At 28.2% G+C, this 25918-nt stretch overlaps 1 protein-coding gene across 7 annotated transcripts in view; it reads right to left on the bottom strand.

The window, feature by feature from the left end:
- Window positions 1–2010: 2010 nt before the first annotated feature.
- Window positions 2011–25918, bottom strand: part of LOC122510553 (glutamine--fructose-6-phosphate aminotransferase [isomerizing] 2) — a 51855-nt gene continuing 27947 nt past the window's right edge. For all 7 annotated transcript variants that reach the window (XM_043625307.1, XM_043625305.1, XM_043625309.1 and 4 more), the window contains 6 exons: window positions 13514–13753; window positions 5334–5532; window positions 3649–3893; window positions 3367–3522; window positions 3153–3281; window positions 2011–2804 (listed from right to left, as the gene is read on the bottom strand). In XM_043625307.1, coding sequence (XP_043481242.1) covers window positions 2559–2804; window positions 3153–3281; window positions 3367–3522; window positions 3649–3893; window positions 5334–5532; window positions 13514–13753 — 1215 coding nt within the window. In that variant the 3' untranslated portion in view covers window positions 2011–2558. The remainder of the gene's footprint in view (window positions 2805–3152; window positions 3282–3366; window positions 3523–3648; window positions 3894–5333; window positions 5533–13513; window positions 13754–25918) is intronic.

The raw sequence follows: 25918 nt of genomic DNA on the forward strand, positions 1-25918 counted from the left end.
TTCTACACTAAATTTAGTAAACGAAACTACATTCTTCATTTTTAGTATTCCTTAAACATTTGCAGCAAAAATTGAAGTAATAAAATTTAGTTAAGCTCTAAAGTTACTAAGATCACTTATAAAGGATTTCTGAAATCGTAGATTTCGAATCCAATGTTAGTTTTCTAAATTTCAAAATGGCGGATCCAATATGGCGGACAAGTTTTTAAAAATCGATTAAATTCGTCTTAAATTCGTTACTCGGGGGTTTTCGGGGTCGCTGATTACGAATCTGATGTCAGATTTCAAAAATTAAAAATGGCGGATCCAATAGGTGCGAATTCGATGGATTTTAAAAAACTCGTTCACCATTATGAATCCATCCTTTTCAATTTTCGAAATCCGACATCAGATTCGTAATCAGCGACCCCGAAAACCCCCGAGTAACGAATTTAAGACGAATTTAATCGATTTTTAAAAACTTGTCCGCCATATTGGATCCGCCATTTTGAAATTTAGAAAACTAACATTGGATTCGAAATCTACAATTTCAGAAATCCTTTATAAGTGATCTTAGTAACTTTAGAGCTTAACTAAATTTTATTACTTCAATTTTTGCTGCAAATGTTTAAGGAATACTAAAAATGAAGAATGTAGTTTCGTTCACTAAATTTAGTGTAGAATTGTCATTTTTAATCCAATCGAGGTCCACAAGGGCTCAAAATTTGTGTAATGATATAGTCTATCAATAAAAAAATTAAAACCTAAACATTCTTTCCTGTTTGATGTAGAAAAAAATAGTAGAAGTTACTCAAATGTCTAAAAATCATCAAAATTGTCATGAAATTTCATCTTTAATCGACTGTAACTCTCTCAATTTTTGTTGAATTTTATTCTGTGACCTATGGATCGAAAGGTAATTTAATAACCTTTCCAATGATACCTCATTTATTATATTTTGACAAGCTAATTTTCCTACAGGTAAGTTTAAGTGGCGTCGCACCTCGAAAATGCAAAATTTGAAGCTACAGAAAAACTGTACGAGGGAAAAAAATTAAAACTATGATTTTCTTACTCAAAAAACACCTACTATTCGAAAAAAAATTGTTTTGTTCGATTGACAATTTCACTGTAAACCAGTGTTACGGACTGAATATGTAGACATTTAGGATTACATCGGAGTGTTCTCGGATTCAGGGTTTCGTTCGGATTAATATCAGACTAACGCGGATCATTTTCGGATCTTTTTCGTACAATTTTCGGACTAATCCGTAATATTCTGTCCGTATTTAATCCGGAATTAGTCCGAAATTTTTAACAGGGAACCGCACTCAAATGTGCTTAACCTCCGTGATCGCAAGCCACGGGATTCCGCCAACCGAGCTAAAACCGTCAGTTAAAATTATATTAAGTATTAAAATTTAAAGAATTTAAATATTAATGAAAAATTAATAATAATATTATTCAGGTTTTAAAAAAATGTCATTTTTAATTTTTTCCAATTACACATTGCAATTACAGAAATTTAAAAATTTAACAAGAAAAAATACAATATTTAAAAATAAGTAACTAATTAACATAAAATTCTATTTTTAATTAAAAGTTTTAAAACAAGTACAATAGCGTGAATGAAAAAAAATTCTCTAACATAAATGCATTATTACAATGGCAGATAAAACATATTTTTATACTTTATCATTTAAACATTAAATGCACAGAAATAAATTATTTTAAAAATAATGCATTTCATTAAGTAACAATAATAATCTATAATAATTTAATAACTACAATTTTTCGAAAATTAAAAAAGGAGTATTATTTTTTAAAATGAATTTTAAATTCTACTGTTTCTATATTTCTTCGTTTTTTTTAATTGTAAAATTGTGTTGTCAGTTTGTTAAAAATGTATATAGTTCCTTAATAAATCGTTCTACAGTCAAATTTGTTGTTTTAAAAACAAATGCACTGACAATTAACAATTTTAAAAAATAAAAAAATATCACATGCATTACTCTTTTCTTAATTTTTAAATTTATGAATACAGGAAAATTACAACGGCAATCACATGAATATATAATTATAATTAAAACTAATGTAAAATTTTCATAAATTTAAAAAGAAGAAAGCACTAATTTCCTAACAAACTGGTATAGAAAAAAAATAATTACCATATATTAAGCATTAATTCAATTAAAATCTAACTTTCCGCTTTTTTGATTTTTAAAAAATTTTCTAAATGCTATTGCGAATGGAAAACAATTCATTTCATCAATATTATCATTTTCGTCATATCTACATTATTTAAGTCAATTAATTTATAATATTTCTAATCTCGGGAAAAAAATTATATTTCCCGTTTCGTTTTCTCTTTCGCAAAAAAATCTATTTTTTACATGAGAAAATATTCCATATTATTTCACGGAAAAAAATGCTTATGAATTTATTTCAATAGAAATGAGATAAAATAGCGAATTCGTTAAAACAGTTTGTCATTTTCGTTCACGAGACCTTTCTTGATATTAAAAAATAATTTTTTTCGTGGAATTTGATGTCAGTTGGGGGTTTTTTTTCTTCTTCTTTTACTCTACAGTAACTGATTTTGCAAGATTCCTGGGACAATCAATATTACAGCCACGTAAAACTGCAATGTGAAATGATAAAAGTTGCATTGGAATTACAGTTAAAATTCCTTGGAGACAATCGACTGTTTTTGGTATTTCCAAAGTTCTATCAGCAAACGATTTTGTTTCCTCGTCACCTTCCTCGCAAATAATAATAGGTCTTCCTTCACGTGCCGTCACTTGTTGCAGGGCATTCATACATTTCTGAAAAGAAAACAAAAAAGATATTTAAATTTAATATCTATATATATATATATATATATATATATATATTATATATATATATATATATATTATATATATAATAATATATATATATATATATATATTTAATATTAATTTAATATATATTTTAATTTAATATATTAATAGATCACATTATTAATTGTTAACTTATGAAAACTTTTAGACATTAGAAATATATTGCAAAAGAAAACAAAAAGGAGAATAAAAAGTTTTTAATAGATCACACCATTAATTAATTAATTATTATTAATAATTTCCATTAAATGAGAACTTTTAGACATTGGACAAATATGGCAAGCAACTCACGACGTAAACTGGATCTCGCATAACAATCATAATTACTGGCATCGAATCATCGACAAGAGCTAATGGACCGTGTTTCAATTCTCCTGCCATAATGCCCTCGCTGTGCATGTACGTCAACTCTTTGACTTTCTAGAAAAAAAAAGAAAAGAAAAATGTTATTCGAGAAAAAATTAAAGTAAATTAAGAGTATTTTAAAACAAAAAAGAAAATTTACTAGAGCTCCCTCCATGCATGTGGCGAAATTATATCCCCGTCCCATAATCAAAAGAGATTTATGTTGGAAAAGTGATTTTGCGAGCTCCTTCACTTTATCATCTAATTTAAGAACCTCGCGGATCTGATTGTCCAAATTTTTCAGACCCTCGATAATCTAAAAATAAAAGAATTAACAAATATATCACAATTTTATAATTAAAAAAATATTGCAAATGATTCGAAAACAAAGAAATAGGACATAATTTTTTGACGAATGAAAAGAAGATGAAAAAAATATCACCTGTTCACGTCTTGCCCTCAAAGAAATTCGGTCTTCACTCATTACAAGGGCAAACATCACGAGTGAAATAAATTGAGAAGTGTAAGCTTTTGTACTCGCAACACCAATTTCCGGACCAGCGTTAATGTGAACACCACAATGTGATTCACGACAAATACTGCTGCCAACTGTGTTCGTTATTCCAACAATCAAAGCACCTCTCGCCTTACAATAACGAAGAGCCATTAATGTATCAGCAGTTTCACCTGAAGGGAATCGAAAATAATCTTTAATTCACGAACTTATTTAATTAAAATCAAAATTTTAAAATTAGTACCTAATTTTTATAAAAATTAAAATTCATTAAACATTTCATTAAAAATACTTTAACTAATTTAATTTAAACCATTCAAGAAAATAATAAAGAAGAATCGAATCCTTTTGTCAAACAAAAAATATTATCTTCTATCAGGGTTGCCACAAAAATTTAATTTTATTTTTCCCTGATTTCAAAACAGAATTCCGACTTTTTCCCTGACCCTAAAGAATATTATAATTCCATATTCAAAATTATTTTCAAGATTTCAATTCAATTATTTTCTAGAATTTTATTTTAACTAAACTTCTTCTCTAATTAAATTATTTTTAATAATTTTTGAGAAAGTTCCTTAAGAATTTAATTATTTATTTAAAGAAAAAGAAAGTTCAACTAAAAAATTTCTGAAATCCACTTTCAGGCAAATCAGTTTTATGATAGAGTAAATTTTTATGGCGTTTCGCTTAATGCGTTTGTTAGAGAACTACGCAAGCAGATTTTCAACAAAAATAATAACAATGCGGTCAACTAGTAACGTAAGATTTTCATTGTTCAGTACATTGTACGAAAGGGCAATATAAGCCCGTTTATATACTAAATAAATAAATAAATAAATAAATAAATATAATTTCATAAAATTTTAATAATTTAAAAATTTTTCAAAAAAATAACTTCATTAGAAGTTTTAATTAAAAGCTTTTAAAATTCAACTTTTGTAAAACTTCAATTTGACACTTTCTGAAGTTTAATGTATAATAATAATAATAATATTATTAATATTAATTTAACATTCTGAAATTCTTCAAAAATTGAAGTTGATATTTGAAAATAAAAACTTTTGTTATTTACATAATAATAATAAAAAATTAAATACTAAGTACATTTATCGAGTAACATTTGCTAGTTATTTAAATTATTTATAAAAATTGAAAACACAACTTTTATAAAATTCAGTTCCTTCCTCATGAGGAAGCTTTGCATTCGGACGGTTTTCCATTTTTCAAAAGAAGGTTATATATGAAATGACTAACTTGTTTTTTTTAATGTTTAAAAAAAAATTATTCGCAAAATAATTTACAAATAATAATTTTTCAATAGTTCTTCAAGAATTAAATTATGTAAAATAAATTCAATTTTAAATTTGTAAAGTTCAATTATTATTAGAAAGATAAAGAATTAAAATTTAAATTAAATATTTTTAATTAATTTAATTAAATCTTTTCAATATTCTTAAATGCTGCTGGACAACAAAAATTAGAATTTTCATATGAATTCTAGAAATTAAATATTTTTTCAATAGTTGGAAACGTGTGGCAATCCTGATTTATGAATATTAAAATAAATTAGTGCTAAAAATATTGCGCATTCAAAATATTAAAAAAAGAATTACCTGACTGTGAAATAAAGAAACACACATCATCGCGAAAAACGGGAGTATTTCTATCCAAAAAATCAGAAGCAAGTTCAACCATCACTGGCAATTCGGTTAATTCTTCCAAAAGTTGTCTCGTTGCAACTGCTGAATGGTAACTCGTACCACATCCAATCAGCATTAAGCGCCTGCATCTTTTTATTTCCGGTATATAGTCCTGAAAAAAACTCTACTTAATTCCTTTCTACCGAAAATGAATATTTTCCAACTCTATACAAAAAATTGCAATCATGATTTCTGAATATACGGAAAAATAGAAAAAAGTTGAAACAATGAGAAAAGACATAAAAACTATTTTTAATATAAAACAAGAAATTAAAAAAAAAGTTTCAAAATTGATAAATAGTAAATTTATTGCCAATCCTCTATATTATATTAAGTTAATGTACGACCGACCGACCGACTCACACCTCTTTCTATTCTGTCTAACTATCTTTGAAAATACTTCACTCACACATGTCCAAAAAACACCACGGTGCGCCTGAAATGGGTTTTTATAAAAAGTTCCTGCACTCGAAATTTTCTTGTCAATTTTAAATCTGTGAAGTTTAAAGAGTATTTTAATACCAAAAAGAAAATAATCGCTAGAGCCCTTTTTGAGAATATTAACTTTAAATATATTTTTTAATTTTATATTTTTAAATTGTTTAAAAAATCGACTTTGATTCCATAGAAACATATTGCTAAGGTCAGTCTGTAGAGAAAAAGTCTTGAAAGGTACCTAAGAGGCAAACGAATTATAGGTTAGGTTCGAGTTAGATTGATCTTGATGAAAAGTTTATTTTTAATTATTTGAATTTGAAACAAATTTTCATTTAATATTTTTTATTTAATAAAGATTTAAAGATCAATAATTATTAATTAATAATTGATTTTCTATCCGTATTTTTACTCAAAAAATTGGAAAACATAACCTCAAATTTTTTGCTTCAGGTACCTTTCTTCGGAGCGTGACATACATATGTTAAAAATACATATCACAAATTTTGACAAAAACTTCTTTGACCTTATCAAGTTACCTACTAACCAATTTTCGGCATCTTAAAATTACTTGAAAGACCGTAAGAACACAAAATTAATTAATCAAAAACTAACATGAAATTTCCAAGACTTTTTCTCTACAGACTGACCTTAGCAATATGTATAAAAACACTGTTTCTATGGAATCAAAGTCGAGTTTCTAAACAATTTAAAAATATAAAATTAAAAAATATATTTAAAGTTAATTTTCTCAAAAAGGGCTCCAGCGATTATTTTCTTTTTGGTCTTAAAATACTCTTTAAACTTCACAGATTCAAAATTGACAAGAAAATTTCGAGTGCAGGAACATTTTATAAAAACCCGTTTCAGGCGCACCGTGACACATACCCATGAATGTTACACATATACACAAAACACATACATGTCATGTCACGCATGCGCAGTAGTATTCCATGAATGTCACGCATGCGCAGTAGTGTTCTATCAATGTTACGCATGCGCAGTAGTGTTTTATCAATGTCACACATGCAAAGTAGTGTTTTATCAATGTCACACATGCAAAGTAGTATTCTATCAGTGTCACGCATGCGCAGTAGTGTTCTATCAGTGTCACACATGCGCAGTAGTGTTCTATCAATGTTACGCATGCGTAGTAGTTTTCTATGAATATCAAGCATGCGCAGTAGTGTTCTATCAATGTTACGCATGCGCAGTAGTGTTCTATCAATGTCAGGCATGCGCAGTAGTGTTCTATGAATATCAGGCATTCGAAGTAGTGTTCTATCAATGTTACGCATGCGCAGTAGTGTTCTATGAATATCAGGCATGCGCAGTAGTTTTCTATCAATGTCACGCATGCGCAGTAGTGTTCTAGCAATGTTAGACATGCGCAGTAGTGTTCTATGAATATCAGGCATGCGCAGTAGTGTTCTATCAATGTCAGGAATGCGCAGCAGTGTTCTATGAATATCAGGCACCCACACATGTATACTCAACATATACACTAATCACATGTACATGTATACTCACACATGTATACAATGTAACGCATGCGCAGTAGTGTTCTATGAATATCAGGCATGCGCAGTAGTTTTCTATCAATGTCACGCATGCGCAGTAGTGTTCTATCAATGTCAGGCATGCGCAGTAGTGTTCTATGAATATCAGGCATTCGAAGTAGTGTTCTATCAATGTTACGCATGCGCAGTAGTGTTCTATGAATATCAGGCATGCGCAGTAGTTTTCTATCAATGTCACGCATGCGCAGTAGTGTTCTAGCAATGTTAGACATGCGCAGTAGTGTTCTATGAATATCAGTCATGCGCAGTAGTGTTCTATCAATGTCAGGAATGCGCAGCAGTGTTCTATGAATATCAGGCACCCACACATGTATACTCAACATATACACTAATCACATGTACATGTATACTCACACATGTATACTGACTCATGTACAGATATAAACTGCTACATATACACAAATCACATATATAGATTTAATAAACGATTGATAATATAAATTGTTGAATTTTTTAAGGTTCGTTGATGCACGTAGTGTCTGTTGAAATTTTTTTAAATATACGTAAGTACCTCACTCGCTAATGCTGCGCTGTCTGTGTTGTAAGGGAAATTATTTATTTACTTGTGTATTTACTTATTCCCAAGTGCGAAATTAAAAACGGCCCAAAACTGGCCCAGTGACGGCATAGTCAGTGCCTACTCTTGGCAGACAATAGTGGCCCGACTGTCGGGAGGTTAACCGGGGTAGGGCGTCGGCAGCCAATCATCGGCCGATTCTCGGTAAACATTAATGGCCCATTATTGGCTGCCATTACTCCCCAGTGTTGAAAAAATTAAAAAAAAATATTTTTTATTTAATTAACTAATTAATTCATAATATTTATACAGTTTATTTCCCTGAATTAATCGCAAACTTACAAATATTTGAAAAATTCTTACCGCTCGCGGGGATCGATACCTGAACCTGACGCACCACAGCCTAACACTCTGACCACTCTGCTACTCTGACGTGAAGTCGAGGAAGCAAAAGGGTTCTTATAAGCTACACTACACTGGCCGATACTGTGCCATTATTGGGCCGAGCTACGTCCCAATATTGGCAATTATAATTTACCATCATAGATACAAAATGATAGACATTAATATGGCATTCCTGAGCCAAGGTACGTCCCAATTCTGGCAATTATAATTTGCCACAAAATGTTTTCCATTAAAGTGCCACTAATGTGCCATTAATTGGCCGATCTTCGTTACATCACTGGCAATTGAATATTGCTATTAAAGATTGATCAACTTTGCCATGAATGTGCCATTATTGAACCAAGCTACGCCCCAATACTGGTAATCATAATTTGCCTTCAAAGATACAAAATTTTTGCCATTAAAGTGCCACTAATGTGCCTTTAATGGGCCGATCTTTGTCACATCATTGGCAATTGTCTTTTGCCATTAAAGATTGATCAACTTTGCCATTATTGTGCCATTATTGAGCCAAGCTACGCCCGAATTCTGGCAATTACAATTTGTCATCAAAGATACAAAATGTTTGCCATTAAAGTTCCACTAATGTATCATTAATGGGCTGATCTTCGTCACATCACTGGCAATTGAATTTTTCCTTTAAAGATTTATCTACTTTGCCAATAATGTGCCGTTATTGGGCCAAGCTACGCCCCAATTCTGACAATTATAATTTGCCATCAAAGATACAAAATTTTTGCCATTAAAGTGACATTAATGGGCCGATGGTCGGCACATCACTGGCAATTGCTTTTTGCCATTAAAGATTGATCAACTTTGCCATGAATGTGCCACTATTGGGCCGAGAGCTGGCCCAGTCTTAAAAAATTTGAAAATCTGACCATCGGCGCCATCATTGGCCCATCAATAGGACGTTTTGAACACCAGTAATGGCCCAGTAACTACTGCCAATTCTCGGCAGACATTACTAGACCAATTATGGGCCGTTTTTGCAGTCTTGGCATTTCACACTTGGGTTTATTTGTTTGACAGAAATCAACAATAATTTTTTAAATGGATAATCAGTGAAAAATGACTTATATTTCTGTAAGTGTAATTTTCAACTGACTTTTAGTAAAATTATTTGTTTGACAGAAATTTACAATAATAAATAAATCACAATAAAATAACAATCAGTGAAGAATGACTGATATTTTAGTACTTTTCAACTGGTTTTCAGTAAAATTCCACTGATTATGAATCCAAAGTCATTTTTTAAAAATACAAAATGGCGAATCCAGGATAGCGGACGAAAATGAAAGATTTATAAGAGAATACGTAAAAATAACATTTCGTATAATGTACAATGACAATTTTTTAAAATGTCACTTCATAATTTTTGTCTTATTACACGGAAAAAAAAGTACGTGAATCCTTCCTTGAAAGTGCTTGACTTTTGGATAGGACACAAAATACAAGGCTGTATCATATACTTTTTATTAGAAAATATAGAAAAGTCCTAGAGTTATTCTAGTACTAGTGTGGGCAACAGTGTTTTTTAAATTTTAACGAAAAGTCATTTGTTCAGTTTTATAAAGTACGTGAAAGATTAGTTGACTGCGCTTGAAAATTCTGTAGAGCATGCGCAGTGTGCGTTGCGCATTTCTACCCAAGGTAAATGCCAGCTGATCGTCTGTTTCCATTTGTGTTAATTTCAGATGTGAATATACTATTATTTTATGAAAAACAAATAGTGTTAATATATATTTGTCTTCAAGAATTGACTTTCAAAAAAATATTTTTTATTTTGTGTTTCTCACAAAACAGAATGTTATGTAAGTCTCAGTTTTCAGTGAAATAGCATGTCTCAGAAGTCGTGAAAAATTTCACCATGTGGTATATAAGAACAATTCGATACGTACTTTTAAGTGTTAAGTGTGTGTTTATATTTAAGTTATACGCGAATATATGTGTGTGTTATAGGTTAGTTCATAAGTGTTGACGAACGTCGAAAAGTGATACAATAATTGTTCTTTGTTTGTGTGATTAATTATCCAAATATGTGAATGAATGAGTGAATTTCAGAAAAACTGTGTGAACAAGTGGAAATTATTTTTTTTATTTTACAATTTTTTTGAAAGTCAATGAAATTCTCAAGCAAGGTACTAGAAATTTTCATTGACTGCTTTTGAAACTCTCATGCAAAAGTACAAGACTGTTTTCAGTATTTTGTGTCGTATCCAAAAGTCAAGTACCGAGTCAATGAAAATTTCACGTACTTTTTTTTTCCGTGTACACAATGATTTTAAATAAAATAATTTATATTTTTATAAATATTAATAATTTTTTACATTTTCTAACCACTATAAGGTTTTAATTTTGTAAATGTTCAAGCTCTAGTTTAGAAAGAAAAATTTATATTATTATATAACAATATTGTCTAGACTTGCAAAAACCCAAAGTCTAGACAAATTTGTCGTAACAATATTGTTACAATATATATTGTAACAATATTGGTGACGGTGACGTGCGTAAGAATAGTGCAGTAAAAATTTCAAAAAAACATTTCTCAAAAAAATTAATAAAATAGCATTTTTATATAGTTTACGAGATAAAAATTCCTGAAAAAAAAGTGTTGAAATTATTTGATTGAAGAGCGTTCACAAATGATGTCACGCAATTTTTCGGGATTTTATAACCCCCCCCCCCTCCTTCAAAGTATGAAATTTTGGAATATTTTCAGGGAATATTCCCTTAATATTCATTCAACATTACCTTGGAATATTCCATTAATATGACGGTGGAACATTGCCTCAACATCATCCTGGAATATTACTTCGAAATTACCGTGGAACATTCCCTCAATGTTATTTTTGGAATATTTCTGTGGGGCGGACATTTTAATATAACTTTAAGATCCCTAGAATATTCCGAATATGAAATGTAATATTCCCTTCATTTTAAGGTTATATTCCGTGCTGCTTGGGTATAAGCAAAACCAAAATTTCGTCGGTTCATAGAGCCATGGAACGCCCCATATAGCATTTTAAGATGATTCACATTGTGAACAAGTTAAAACCTACGATATTGGCTGGTTTTAATAAAAAATTTAGGGGAAAATGGGTCAAAAGTACTAAAAGATGGGAAAATATTATTTTTGAAATATCTTTTTTATTTTTTGTGCAGGGGAGCGTGAGGTAATGTGAGCTTTTAAATTTCACGTACTTAAAAGCCTTAAAATTCGCTGCAATGTCTAGAAAATCTTCTACAACCTTTGTTTATATCATTCCAAAACAAACGATTACATTCTTGACAAATTTTTAGTAAAGACAAGGGAAAATGTATTTTTTGAGTTTTTGTTGTAAAATGCAAAATATTTCTAAATATCACCATAAGTAGTTAAAATCGTATTATTTAGTTATGCTTTTTCATTATATTATAGGTGAATATGTGTAGATATGTATACTTGTATAAAAATCGAGATAATAATAAAATTTGTTAATATTTTTATTTTTTTATTCAAATTTTGGCCTGTAACAATTCTGTGGGGTAATGGGAGAATTAGTGTCAGCCCAAAGAATCTTCGTTACTATGTTAGGGCTTTCGTTATTTCTTTCAAAATTGTAAAAGATATGAATATTTCCAGGGAATATTCTGGGAATATTCCCTTAATATTCATTCAACATTACCTTGGAATATTCCATTAATATTACGGTGGAATATTGCCTCAACATCATCCTGGAATATTACTTCGAAATTACCGTGGAACATTCCCTCAATGTTATTTTGGAATATTCCTGTGGGGCGGACATTTTAATATTACTTTAAGATCCCTGGAACATTCACTGGAATATTCCGAATATGAAATGTAATATTCCCTTCATTCCGATCGGTTAGTCGAAAAAAAGGACACCTCGAATTTTGGTTGAAAAAGAGGACACCTCGCATTTTAGTTGAAAAAAAGGACACGTCGAAAATATTCATTTTACATCAACTTTCGTTTGGCGATACTAGTAGTGATGCATTACGAGCGAATATCGAGAATCTCGCGAAAAATACAATGAAAACAATTGAATGTTACAGTTTCATCTCTTTCCTTTTATGAAAGGACAAAGTCTCGTTATGCATCACTAGGCGATAATATGTGTAATGTAATTGTTTTTTGTAATAGAAGATTTAAGAACATATTATCTTCATAGTTTTTTGAGCACAAAATATCATAAGTCAATTACTTTACACATATCGTTCACTCCAAGTGGAATGTACGTATGTTTAAAGAACATTTTAGAAGTTACGTATCTTCCACGTTCAGTGAAGAAACCACGTATCTTTCTGTTCCGTGCAAAAACTACGTATCTTTGTCAGTCACTTTAGAAGATCTACATTTTATTATTATTATTATTATTTTTATTATTATTATTATTTTGAAGTTAATATTTTGTTATGAAGTAATAATTTTTTCAAAAGTTGATGCAATAAAATATATATTTTTTAAAATAATTTAATTTTTTTTCTTAAAAATATTAGAATATTATTAGAAGTTTTTAAAGCGACTGACAGAGATACGTAGTTTTTGCACGGAACAGAAAGATACGTGGTTTCTTCACTGAACCTGGAAGATACGTAACTTCTAAAATGTTCTTTAAACATACGTACATTCCACTTGGAGAAAACGATATTATCGTCAAACAAAAATGCATTTAAAATTAACATTTTCGAGGTGTCCTTTTCTTCAACTAAAAAGCGAGGTGTCCTCTTTTTGAACCAAAATTCCAGGTGTCCTTTTTGTCCACTAACCCAGCGATAAAATTATTCCATTTAATTGACTTAAGTAATTTGTATTTGGTTCAAATAATTATTTATTTGATACCATAAATTAAAATATTTGCGTCCAGTAAATATTTACTTAGTTCAAATAAATAAAAATAAATAAGTAAAAACAAATAAGTTTAAATACAACCGAACGAGCGTTAGCGAGTGAGGTATATGTCGCTAGTTTATAATTAAGTAGAAGTCTAATTTAACTGTTTGGAAGGCACAATTGACATTTAAATGAAATGAATCATGGTTTAAAGTTAATTGATAACTTTTCTAGTTGTTGATGATTATCAGATAAAATTGCGATAATGAGCAGTCTGTAATATCGTCGTGGAAGAAGAAAGAAAAAGAATTCTTACTTTAATACCACCGAGAGTGACGGAATTGTTCTGAAAGTTAAGACGTCCTCTCATCGTATTAACGACAGATTCTGGCTGCTCGAAAATTTCCTTCTGCATGAAGTACTCGTAATTACCCTTCATAATCTGCTGGATCTCCATCTTCAAAATCGTAATTTCTCGAGCGTGAGGATCATCCATACACCGGCGAACTCGATGAATATTCAAAGCTCCATTCATCACAGCCGCTACGTCGTCATCCTGATAAATTGTATTGCACGGATTTCAATTTAATAAACACACAACTATCAATATTTTTATATTTTATTTGTAAATAACATTGTTTTCCCTTTTTCAAAAAATTTACAACTTTTAAATATTCATTCACACTCATCGAGTAGAAATATTATTTATTTTAATACTTGTTATATTTTAAAAACAGTAATTTTATACAAAACAAAAAAAATAATTTTGTAACAGTTTTTAAGCGCTAAAAATAAATTTTTAAATTCAGTTTAAATTTTTTTACGGTTTTATTCATTTTTTTCCATATTTTTTTTTATCAACGATAGTTATAAAATTCCGATAAGAATTAGAAATTAATGGAAAGCAGAATGATAAAAAAATGAATAAATTGGTAAACCCAGTAAACGAAAACTAATTGAAATGAATTAAAAAGAATTCACAAAGAGCTTTCGTGAATCCCGCTTTGTGACAAATACGAATTGGAGCCATGATGCAATTTTCCTGAATTCGTGAAACTGTATTGAACTTCCGAACCTTCTATCCGTACCAATTCACTGGACAAATTTTGAGCCTTTAATTTTTTTTCAATTCGTTAGCACGAATTCAATGCATTCCTTGGCCATTTCTTTCGAATGCGAATTCGTTTGGACAAATTGGTACATATTGAATTAAATTCAATTGAATATACAAAGAGCTTGAGTGAATCCCGCTTTGTGACAAATACGAATTGGAGCCTACCAAAAATGTTAATTCATTTCAATTCATTTGAATTAGTTTTTTTACCTGGGAATAAATTGAAAAAGTTTTAAAACAAGACACAAAATAATAAAACATTTTATTAATTTAAAACTACCAGAGTGGAGATAAAATAAAATTGTTTCCACTAGCGATAAAAAAATTACTTAAAATAAATTATTTTTTCTCTATAATTATAATATTAAAAAAAGCTCATTATCAATCGATAAATATTTCTGATTTTGATCAAGGTACTTAAAAAATTTAATGAGTCATAAATACTTAAAAAATTTTTTAAAAAAATCATTTCACAAAATCAAATTCAAAGCATGTTTGTATAAAAGTTTATAATTATTTTAATTATGAAGCAAATATTTCTCAAAAGGGTCAGTCCATTATATTTCACCTGAAGCCGTTGCGGCCTATTTTTAAAAAAATCTCATAATTTTTAAAAATGATGTTTAATATCCATAAAATTCATTTTTGAGAATTATTTTATAAAATTTTTTGAATTTAACTTAGAATTATAATTTTTAAGTTGTGTTGCACAGAAGAAAGGTTAGATTGACAGTTATGAAAATTTAATAAAAAAGCATGGAAATACTTTAGATAATGCAAATTTCTTGATTGATATTTGCTAAAAATGAGCTAATTTACTTGTATAAATAGATTATTATGTAAACATACCCAAAATAATAGATAAAAATTGATTTTAAAATTTACCTATGAAATGTCAAAAGTCACTACATTTTAATTACATTTTTCTAAAAAGTTTATAAATATTAAAAAATTTATTACTACTTAATGTAAAGTATTTTCAATGTACTTTCATAATATGTGCTAACTTTTTAATTTTATAATATAGAAATATGAAAAATTTTACCTTTATTATTGAGTGTTTCATGATTTTCATTGATTTTAATCACTTATTTCTTCTCAGGTGCAAGACTAAAAAATCCAATTTTTGTCTTAATATTCAAGTTTGAACTTCTTTTCCATTTAGTGATGCACTTCGATACGAGAATCTCGACTCTCTCGTAGATTTATAATCGCTGTACGAGAAATTTTAAAATCAAGCTTCTCATATGTTTTTTTTGTTATTTCTCGTCTGTTTCTTTTTTTAATAGTTTCAATGTTTTGACATTTTTCTCGTTGAATTCGTTAGCCAGACAACCTCTCACTAATGCGAAATTTTACACTTTTAAAAACGTGAAAACTGAGAAGAAACATGGAAGTTTCCAAGTAATTTTAAATCATTCATAATAATTTTTAACTTTATTACTTACATTGATAAGTTTATTTCAATTAATAAATAGAGATTCTCATTTGGATTCAAATCCCAGTAAACGAAAACTAATTGAAATGAATTAAAAAGAATTCACAAAGAGCTTTCGTGAATCCCGCTTTGTGACAAATACGAATTGGAGCCATGATGCAATTTTCCTGAATTCGTGAAACTGTATTGAACTTCCGAACCTTCTATCCGTACCAATTCACTGGACAAGTTTTGAGCCTTTAATTTTTTTCAATTCGTTAGCACGAATTCAATGCATTCCTTGGCCATTTCTTTCGAATGCGAATTCGTTTGGACAAATTGGTACATATTGAATTAAATTCAATTGAATATACAAAGAGCTTGAGTGAATCCCGCTTTGTGACAAATACGAATTGGAGCCTACCAAAAATGTTAATTCGTTTCAATTCATTTGAATTAGTTTTTTTTTTACTGGGATCTCCCACCTAACCCTAAACAGCGTAAATTGAATGGAAAAGCCTTAGAAGAATCATTTGAGTTTCATACCGACGAAAAAGGAATAAAATGGGGCAAGTGCAAACTTTGTTTTTCAAAAGTACCTCCTGTGGAAAAAGTGATTAAAATGACTGCAAGTAATACTTCGGGAATTAAACGGCATCTTGAAAAATTTCACCAAGAGGAATACAAAGAAACTTACCCTCATGCCAATAACTCCGAAAAAGTAATTTTTAATTTTCTTTTCTTAAATTGTTTACCATTTAATTTATTTGAATTTATTTAAAAAGCTTTTAAAAAATATATTTCTCAATACTCTGAATTAATTGAATTGAGATATAAAATTGTACGAACTAATTTTCAAAAACTCATTTAAAATATAACTAATAATAAATGTTCACTAATATTATTAAATTGAATATAAAAAATATTATATTTATTATTTTTGATATAATAAAATATAATCAAATTTATACTTAAATTATTTCTTATTAAAAGAAAATTGTCCTTTTTCTTCAATTACAATTTTTATTTATTGAAACTTTTTTGAAAATAATATATTTTAACCTTTATTACCATAGAAAATTATTATTTTTTATTTTTTATTGTTGCAAAATAAGATTTTTAAAAGAAAAACAACATGCACAGTATTAGTGCTGAAAAATGATAATTAGTAATTTGTTGTTCATTTTACGGCTCTTAATATACTAATTAAAAATGTTGTTTTACCTACCAACTATTACAAATATATAAATCCTAAATATTGTTTTTAAAAATCTCCAAATTTGAATTGAGCAGACTAAAAATCATGTTTTTATTTATTAGTTAGAATGTGAACTAAATTTTTAGAATTTATTAGAACATTCTTCACAAAAAATTTCAATATCGGTGAAATCGGGACCCAGGCCGGAGCCAGGTTAGATTTCTAAATCTGGCCCCGACCACGGCCTGAATAAAATTTCTGCACTAGTTCTAATAGATAAAGCTGATCTTTTAATGGAATAATAACATACTCAAAATTTTGCAGCGTTTGGATAAAAAAATATTGGAGGAAAATCTTGTTGATTGGGCAGCAAAAAAGTATCTCCCTATAAATTTCTTTGATGACAACGAAACTCGAGAATTATTTGCTTATTTGAATTCTACTGTTGAAATCCCTATGCGAAACAAAATGAAGACACTTGTGATAAATAGATTTGAAAAAATGCAGGCTGCCGTAAAAAATATTTTACAAAACAATAATTCGAAACTGTCGTTCACCTTAGACGGATGGTCTTCTATAACCCGCAAGAGTTATACTGGTATCACATGTCACTTTATCGATGATAATTGGGATTTACATTCCCTTCTCGTTGACTTTGTTCCTTCTCTTGGATTGCATGCTGGTAAGGACATAGCAGTATCCTTTTACGAGACTGTGGAAGATTTTAAAATTACCGACAAAGTCTTAGGAATCACAGTAGATAACACGAGTGCAAACTTCAAGTTTATGAAAGAATTATCACATTTAATGACATTTGATCATAAGAACCAACATTTTCAATGTTATCCACACATTTTAAATATTGCGGTTCAAGCAATGTTGACACATCTGGGACTTGAAGTGATTAGAGAAGAAAATGGTATTGGTACTGAAGAAGGAAATGAAGATAACGATGATGACGATGATGATAATAATGATGATGATGATGATGCTGACAAAGAGAAGTCGAATGATGCAGTAAACGAAATTTTAATAAATGTCGAAACAACTTTTCAAGAATCTCCTTTAACAAAATTACGAAACTTATTTAAATTGTTAAAAAATTCCGAGCAATGGAAAAATAAGCTCGAAAGCAGTTGTCAGCTTTGTGGCATAAAAATGCTTTCTCCAAACATTGATGTCAAAACCAGGTGGGATTCTACATGTGACATGATCAATTTGGGGTTACGATTGCAGAAAGCCTTAGTTTTGCTTTGCGAAAACAATAATGCTTTGAATCGATTGATCATCTCCGACAATGAATGGTTACTGCTTTAGGAAATTTATAAGTATCTGCGTCACTTTAAAGTATTATCGAAAATATTAGGCGGAGAAAAGTATCCTACATTAAATTTAGTCATTGTGGGATTTAATATGCTGCTTGACAAAATGGAAGAATCGATTAATCAATTAAAGAGTAAAGTTCGCAATTCGATTGAAGAAAATATGTTGTCGGCTTTAGAAATAGGATTGGAAAAACTACTTAAACATTATGATAAAAGCAATTGGATGTACTGCGTGGTGCTGATTTTAGATCCAAGATATAAATTAGAAACTTTCAATGCAACAAATTGGGGAATAGAAATGAAAGCTTCATCGTTTGAGATTTTTAAGAGAATTTTCAAAACTCAGTACTACAAGGAACCTGAGCAAACGGTATAAGTAACTTTACTTACTTTTCATTAATATTTTTAAAATTATCTGTTTCTAAAAGAAAATATTTAAAGATTTGTCAACCATTTTAAAGATTATAAATATAAATTCTAACTTTTTCATTATAAAACTATAGGCAGACCCTAATTATGTTGAATCTATGAATCAGCCTGGATCCGAAAATGAAGACGATGGACTTTTAGATGTTTTTTCCTTATTTAAAGGAAACAAAACATCGCCTGCGACATCAGCGAGAAATGACTGGCTAAGGGAAGTCAATTTGTACACTGCAGAAGAAAGAGCAGTAGCAACAGTCGACGTTTTGAAATGGTGGAAGATGAATGAAGAAAGATATCCTAATCTGGCACGCATGGCTCGAGATTTTCTAGCAATTTCGGCATCTTCGGTTCCTTCGGAGCGTATTTTTTCACGCAGTTCTCTGACCGTTAGAAAGCATCGAAACCGCTTGAATGATAGGTCTATCAGATCGTTGATGGGAGTAAATTCTTGGGTTTCTTGCTCTCTTTCAAAAATTATAAAATTAGCAATAGCCGATTAACAAAGTGTTAATTTTTCTTAATTTTCTGGGGGTTTATTTCTTAATATCGTAAAATTTAACGAAAATGTGCAAATGTAAAATTGTATACAAGAAAATTGTTTTTTGTTCACAACGTCTTCTTGTATAAAAATTTTAATTTATAGTTCATTTACCTTGAAGTGTAATAAAGATTTCTTTATTAAATTATTTTCTTACAGAATTACAATAGGTATAATATTCAATCTCAATGTCAAATTTACTACCACAGAAGTTAATTAAATCCGTCTTTATAGCATTTTTATCAAATTTTTAAACCAATTAAATAATTGCGATGAATTAGAAAATTAGTTATATAAAAAGAAATAGGGAAAATACCACCAAAAATAAGAATGTCTTTCTTCAAATTAAAACATTTTTCAAAAAAAAAGAATGTTTGTTTAAGTTTTTGTAGTCAAATGAACACTTTTCTGTTTTGTTCTAAAAGATGATTCACAATATGTAATTCTTTAATTAATTATTATTATTCGTTAAGTAATTATCATTAAGATTGTTGTTGTTCATTTTCCAAATTGTAATCACAATTACATATAATAACCATTTAAATAAGATAATTATTGTGTTCAAATTATATTTTGTTAATTATATTACAATAAATTATTTACATCTCAAAGCAATCATTTCTTTAAATTGTAAGTAAAATCAATGAAAAAGAATTATTCATATTATTTTAAAGTAAAAAAAGTTTTAAATAAAATTGTAAATATTTTTATTCATCAATAAAAACTACAATTTATTTAAATTAATCTCTTTATTTATAATAAAAGAAAATGATTTATTTAATTAATTAAATTAATTATTAGGGTAGAGTGGGGTAAAAAAGCCACATTTTTTACTTTTGATGATGTAAAATCTGTATTTAAAATTTTTTTCTCAAATTTCCAATTGTTATTGAAAGTTTAGTTACTAAGCTTGAAAATTCTTGACGAAAATATTTTTTATCTCATGAAAGGACTAAGTTATAAGAGTTTTACGAAAGCACTGTAAGTGGCTTTTTTGCACCAGCTGGTGGGGTGAAAAAGCCACCCTACGATTTTAGCAAAACATGTTATCAATTTAGGTATTTTTATAGTTTTCCTTTATTTATATGACAAATAGTCTTATTTGAAAAATATTTTAATAAATATGAAAGAGTTTTTAGCAAGCAAAATTGAAAATTATATTAAGTTTACCTGTTTTCGATTTGCACTGCCAATTTTTCGTACCTTTTTTAGAAGTTCTCTTTAAGTTTCACCACAGATAACATATTTCGTTGCAACCGTTTATTCATTGTTTATTTTTTAAATGCACTTTGAACTACTTTTTTGTCGTGTTTAATTTATTTTATTAAATAAACACGAGAAATTTTGTAAAATAAGAAGGTTAGTTTAAATAGAAAACAAGTGAATTTCACAAAATATTCAATGGATTTTTTGCCCTGGCTTTTTTACACCCAAGACCAGTTATTAAAAAAAGCAAAAATAAATTGTTAATTCAGTTCAATTTCCAAAAATTAACATTGTATACGTTTTCAGTATACTTTTCTCCTTATGTACAAACATTTACTTTTATTATTCGTTCACTTAATCAGATTGTAATATGTTTAAAATGTTCACCAAAATGTTTTCAAAAAAGCAACAAAAAATTAAAATTACAATAAAAACAATATTAATCTAGGTACAACATTCAAATTAGATTCAAAAGTTGCGTATTACCTAATAGTATTTATATTCTAAACAGCTGATAAATCGGTTTAATAGTTTTTAAATAAAACTCAAATGGCTTTTTTACACCATGGCTTTTTTACCCCACTCTACCCTACGAATTGTAACTAAAAATATTATTCAGTAATATTGACATGAAGATTGTTGATATTTGTTTTATTATTAGACAAGTCTTTGATGATTCTCGACAAATTCAAGTTCTTTAACAAACAAAATGTAACGAGACGAGATCTCGCCAGAAAAAAACTGTCATCTTGTCTGAATGTGGTTATTTCTCGATTGATTTGATCGAAGTGCATCACTATTTCCATTCTATTAAATTTTGGAGAACGAGCTACTTTGTAGTTTTATTCATGTTTAAAAAATCTGCTTCCAAAAGTGAGTTTGTTGGTTAAAATTCAGGTAATTTTATAACACTGAAGTTGGCTATCTCAATAGTCATGCAAAAATCTACTTGCATTTTAACCAACAAATTCGTTTTTTCAGCAGATTTTTTAAACTAAATTTAAACTGAAAAGTAGCTCGTTCTCCATCACGAAAATTTAATAGAGTGGAAAAGAAGGTCAAACTTAAATATTAAGACAAAAATTGGATTTTTTAGTCTTGCACCTGAGAGGAAATAAGTGATTAAAATCACTGAAAATCATGAAACACTCAATATTAAAGGTAAAATTTTTCATATTTCTATATTATAAAATTAAAAAGTTAGCACATATTATGAGAGTACATTGAAAATACTTTACATTAAATAGTAATAAATTTTTTTATATTTATAAACTTTTTAGAAAAATGTTATTAAAATGTAGTGACTTTTGAAATTTCATAGGTAAATTTTAAAATTAATTTTTATCTATTATTTTGGGTATGTTTACATAATAATCTATTTATACAAGTAAATTAGCTCATTTTTAGCAAATATCAATCAAGAAATTTGCATTATCTAAAGTATTTCCATGCTTTTTTATTAAATTTTCATAACTGTCAATCTAACCTTTTTTCTGTGCAACACAACTTAAAAATTATAATTCTAAGTTAAATTCAAAAAATTTTATAAAATAATTCTTAAAAATGAATTTTATGGATATTAAACATCATTTTTACAAATTATGAGATTTTATTAAAAATAGACCGCAACGACTTTAGATGAAATATAATAGACTGATCCAAAATTATTAAAAATTTGAAGAAAAATTTACTTTTAGAAAAATAAGTAGGTAAATAAAAGATGAATTATATTATAAGATAAAAAATGCACTAAAAATAAAATTAAAAATTGAATAAAAAATAAACTGGGTTGCCACAAAAATTTAATTTTGTTTTTCCCTAACTTTTCGCTGATTTCCAGACAAAATTTTGAATTTTTCCCTGAGCCTGAAGAACATTCTTCGATTCACTCTAAAAATGATTAGATACACAAAATAATATTCTGTTAGATTTCTTTACGAATTTCTTTAATTGATTGTTAAATTATTCGAAAACATTTATAGTTTTATTTCATAGGAATTAAGAATTTCAAAAATTTCAAATTCAAACCTTTTTGAAATTCAATAACTTACAATAATATTATTAGAAAACATGAAGAAATCGACCGAGTGATAAAATCATTATTTTATATTATAAGAATATTGTTACTGTAACTTCTTCAAAATTATTTTCATAATTTCAATTCAAATATTATTTTCTAGGATTTTTAACTAAAATTCTTCATTAAATCAATTATTCTTAACAATTTTCGAAAAAGTTCTTTGAGAATTTTCATGTCCATTTGTTTACAGTTAAATCTTACAAACTTTCGATTAAAAAAGGATGGGACAGTTTAGAGCACTATGTATAAAATTGCGATATAACAAAAGGTTGGTTTGATGATTTACGAGATAGTGATGATAAAAGACTGCACCGTTTAATAGATTGTAAAAATGAAAATATAAAGGTTAGGATAGCAAAAAAGTTATGGAAGGAAAAAGAGAAAATTGTAAATAGGTTATAGAGAAAAGAAAATTGTTATTTTCATTGTATTGAGGATTGAGAATGGTGTAAAACGCGTGAAATGAGTATGTGTGTGGAATGATATTATAGAAATGTATACCAAGTCCACTTCCGGGCCAGAAGGCTGAAGTTATAATAAATATATATATATATATATATATATATATCAATATACTAGTACGGCCTAGTCAAAACAAGTTTTGACTAAAATGATTAAAACTTTTTTTAAAATAAAAATGGAATTTTTGCTAGTAATTTTATTACAATTTTATATAATATCATTCTTTCGATAAATTTTACGAAACTCAATTAAATTCAATTAAAATTTTTATAAACAATAATTGAATTCTTTTAAAGAATTTTATCAATATTTTTAAAATAATTGAAAATTTCTCTGAAGAGTATTTTTATTTTTGAAAATAATTAAATTTTTGCCGAAGAATTTTATTAAAATTTTAGTTAAAAATTAAATTCTTTCGAGGTAAATTAAATTTAAATTTAAAAAAATAAATTTAAATTTAAATAAATTAAAAATTTAAATTAAATTCTAAATTAAAAAAATTTAAATTCTAAAATTAAATAAATTAAAAAATTAAATTAAAAATTAAAATTAAATTTAAAGTAAATTTAAATTCTTTCTTTCTTTTTAAAACTTTATGAACAGTTATTGAATATTCTTTTAAATAATTTTATTTAATATTTTTTTTTATTTAATATCAATATTTCTGTCTCTTATATTATACTTAATAATCTTTTTTAACCCTTATTGGAGCACATATGTACAGGATTTGTGTATAAATTCTATAGGTACTGTAGTTTGTAAAAATAACATTTTTTTCAAGATTCCTAGAAAGAATTTAATTTTTTACTCAAGTTTTAATAAAATTACTATCAAAAATTCCATTTTTGCTTCCTCATAGAGGAAGGATTGTATTAGCAAAATTCTTGATTGCGATTTTTTGACATATTTATAAACTTTTTTTCATTATACTTAATCTTTTAGTACTTTATGCACGAATGGGCATTGCCCATATAAATGTTATAAATAAATATAAAAAAATTTTTATGTAATTTTATCTCAGAAGTCCGAAAAACGGATTTTAAAAAATTGTCCCGATGTGTGTGTGTGTGTGTGTGTACACGGAAAGAAAAAGTCCGTCAATCATTAATAGACTAGTATATTACTTTGAGACGGGACACAAAATCATTCAATGGATAACATACTTTGAGTCACAATCAGTGACGAGTTGCTTGCTAAAATTTAGAAAACTGTCATCAATATATAAAACTCGTTCACTAAAATTTAGAAAACTGTCTATTAAATTTTCTATGACTATCAAAAGCATTCAAAAAATTCAACTTCTTTCAGAATTATCCCTAATTTTAGACACTATTTGGTACAGAATGAACACATTTTTTTCGTTGCACAGTTCCGATATTTTATTTACACTCTTAGACGCTTTAGACCAACACATTTTCCAACACATTTTCGCACTTATAATAACTACACGTAGAAACGCACACTTATAACACTTTAAGTTTAGAAGCAAACTGTTCTTATATACCAAATAACAAAATTTTTCACAACTTGTGAGAAATGATTTTGCACTAATAACTACTTTTTAATTAGCGAGAAATATAAAAGAAAATATATTTTCATCGAGGTCAATTTCTAGACGCAATTCAACTGCAAATTGTTAGTTAAGTTAAATATTCACATTACACATAATAGTATATAGGGATATGTATAGCAGACAGCAAAAACACATGGACTATAGAGAAACCGGAAGAAATGCGCATCGGTACACTGCGCAACAATGCGCTAGTGAAGAGCGCCGATTTAGAATACGAGTCAACTAACGTTTCACAAACTTTCACTAATGATTCGTAAACATTCAAACAGCCATTGATAACAATTCAGCATTAAATCTAAAACAATTGGTCACATACTGGCATTCTAATCAATCCATGACTCGTTTTCAATCGTTAAGTAAAGTTAAGTAACCATCAACGGAAAAAGTGTCCCGTCTCAAAGTAATATACTAATCCATTAATGGTTGACGGACTTTTTCTTTCCGTGTACTAACATTACATTTGCCTCAATATCTCAGAACGAGAAAGAGCTAAAGGCCTCAATTTTTTTTAAATTGTAGGTCTCCCCGGGGGACATAAAATGAGAGTATTTTCAGCCCGATTCATAAAATTTAACTATATTTTTTTGCATTTTTCATTTTGTAAAAAAACGTTTTTTGGCCATAACTTAAAAAAATGTTAGGACACCTATAAATGTTTTTCTTTAGTTTTGTAGAGTTTTTTCAGACGCATTTTTTGAGCCTTCATTGAACATTTTTCGTATACAGTACGAAAACCTACCACGTCAGTCATGTCCCATGAGTGGGAGTGAGACAGACTTATGCGATTCTCATACTTTCCTATGACTGACGGATAGCTTTTCTTACTGTATATTAGCCGGAGATATTAAAGTTTTAAAAATCTAAATTTTTCGAAAATAACACTTTTTTGAAAATTTTGTTGAAAAATATAAAAGTAACTTTAAAAGTATCACTACCAACTTGTAGATCATTAAAAAACGCTTCGATTGACATATTTTTGAACCTGATTCGGTCAGAAATTATAAAATTATTGGTATTTGAAAAATTAAAAATTGTGGAAAATATTATTTTTTCAACATTCTTGTTTATTAACTTATGTGTAATTATTAAACTATTATAACCATCTTATAGAATATGAGGCATTATTCCTGAACTGCCCCAAAAATAAAAAAAAGTTCTTGGATTTCCTTTATACTTTGTAAATATGTTACCCTAGTAGGTACAAGTTACTACACCAATTTACAGGTCCAACCCCCCACCCCAATCAAAAGGGTGGGGGGTTGAAATTTCAGCTTCAACTCGAACATGCATTCTTTAAACATTTGTAGTTTCTACTTAAATTATTCAATTAAAAAAAGTAAGTAGTGTTTTAGAAAGGTTTTTTTGTGTACTTTTAAAATATT

Source organism: Leptopilina heterotoma, unplaced genomic scaffold (genome assembly GCF_015476425.1).
Source record: "Leptopilina heterotoma isolate Lh14 unplaced genomic scaffold, ASM1547642v1 Lhet_70, whole genome shotgun sequence".
In the NCBI taxonomy this organism is placed as follows: Eukaryota; Metazoa; Arthropoda; class Insecta; order Hymenoptera; family Figitidae; genus Leptopilina; species Leptopilina heterotoma.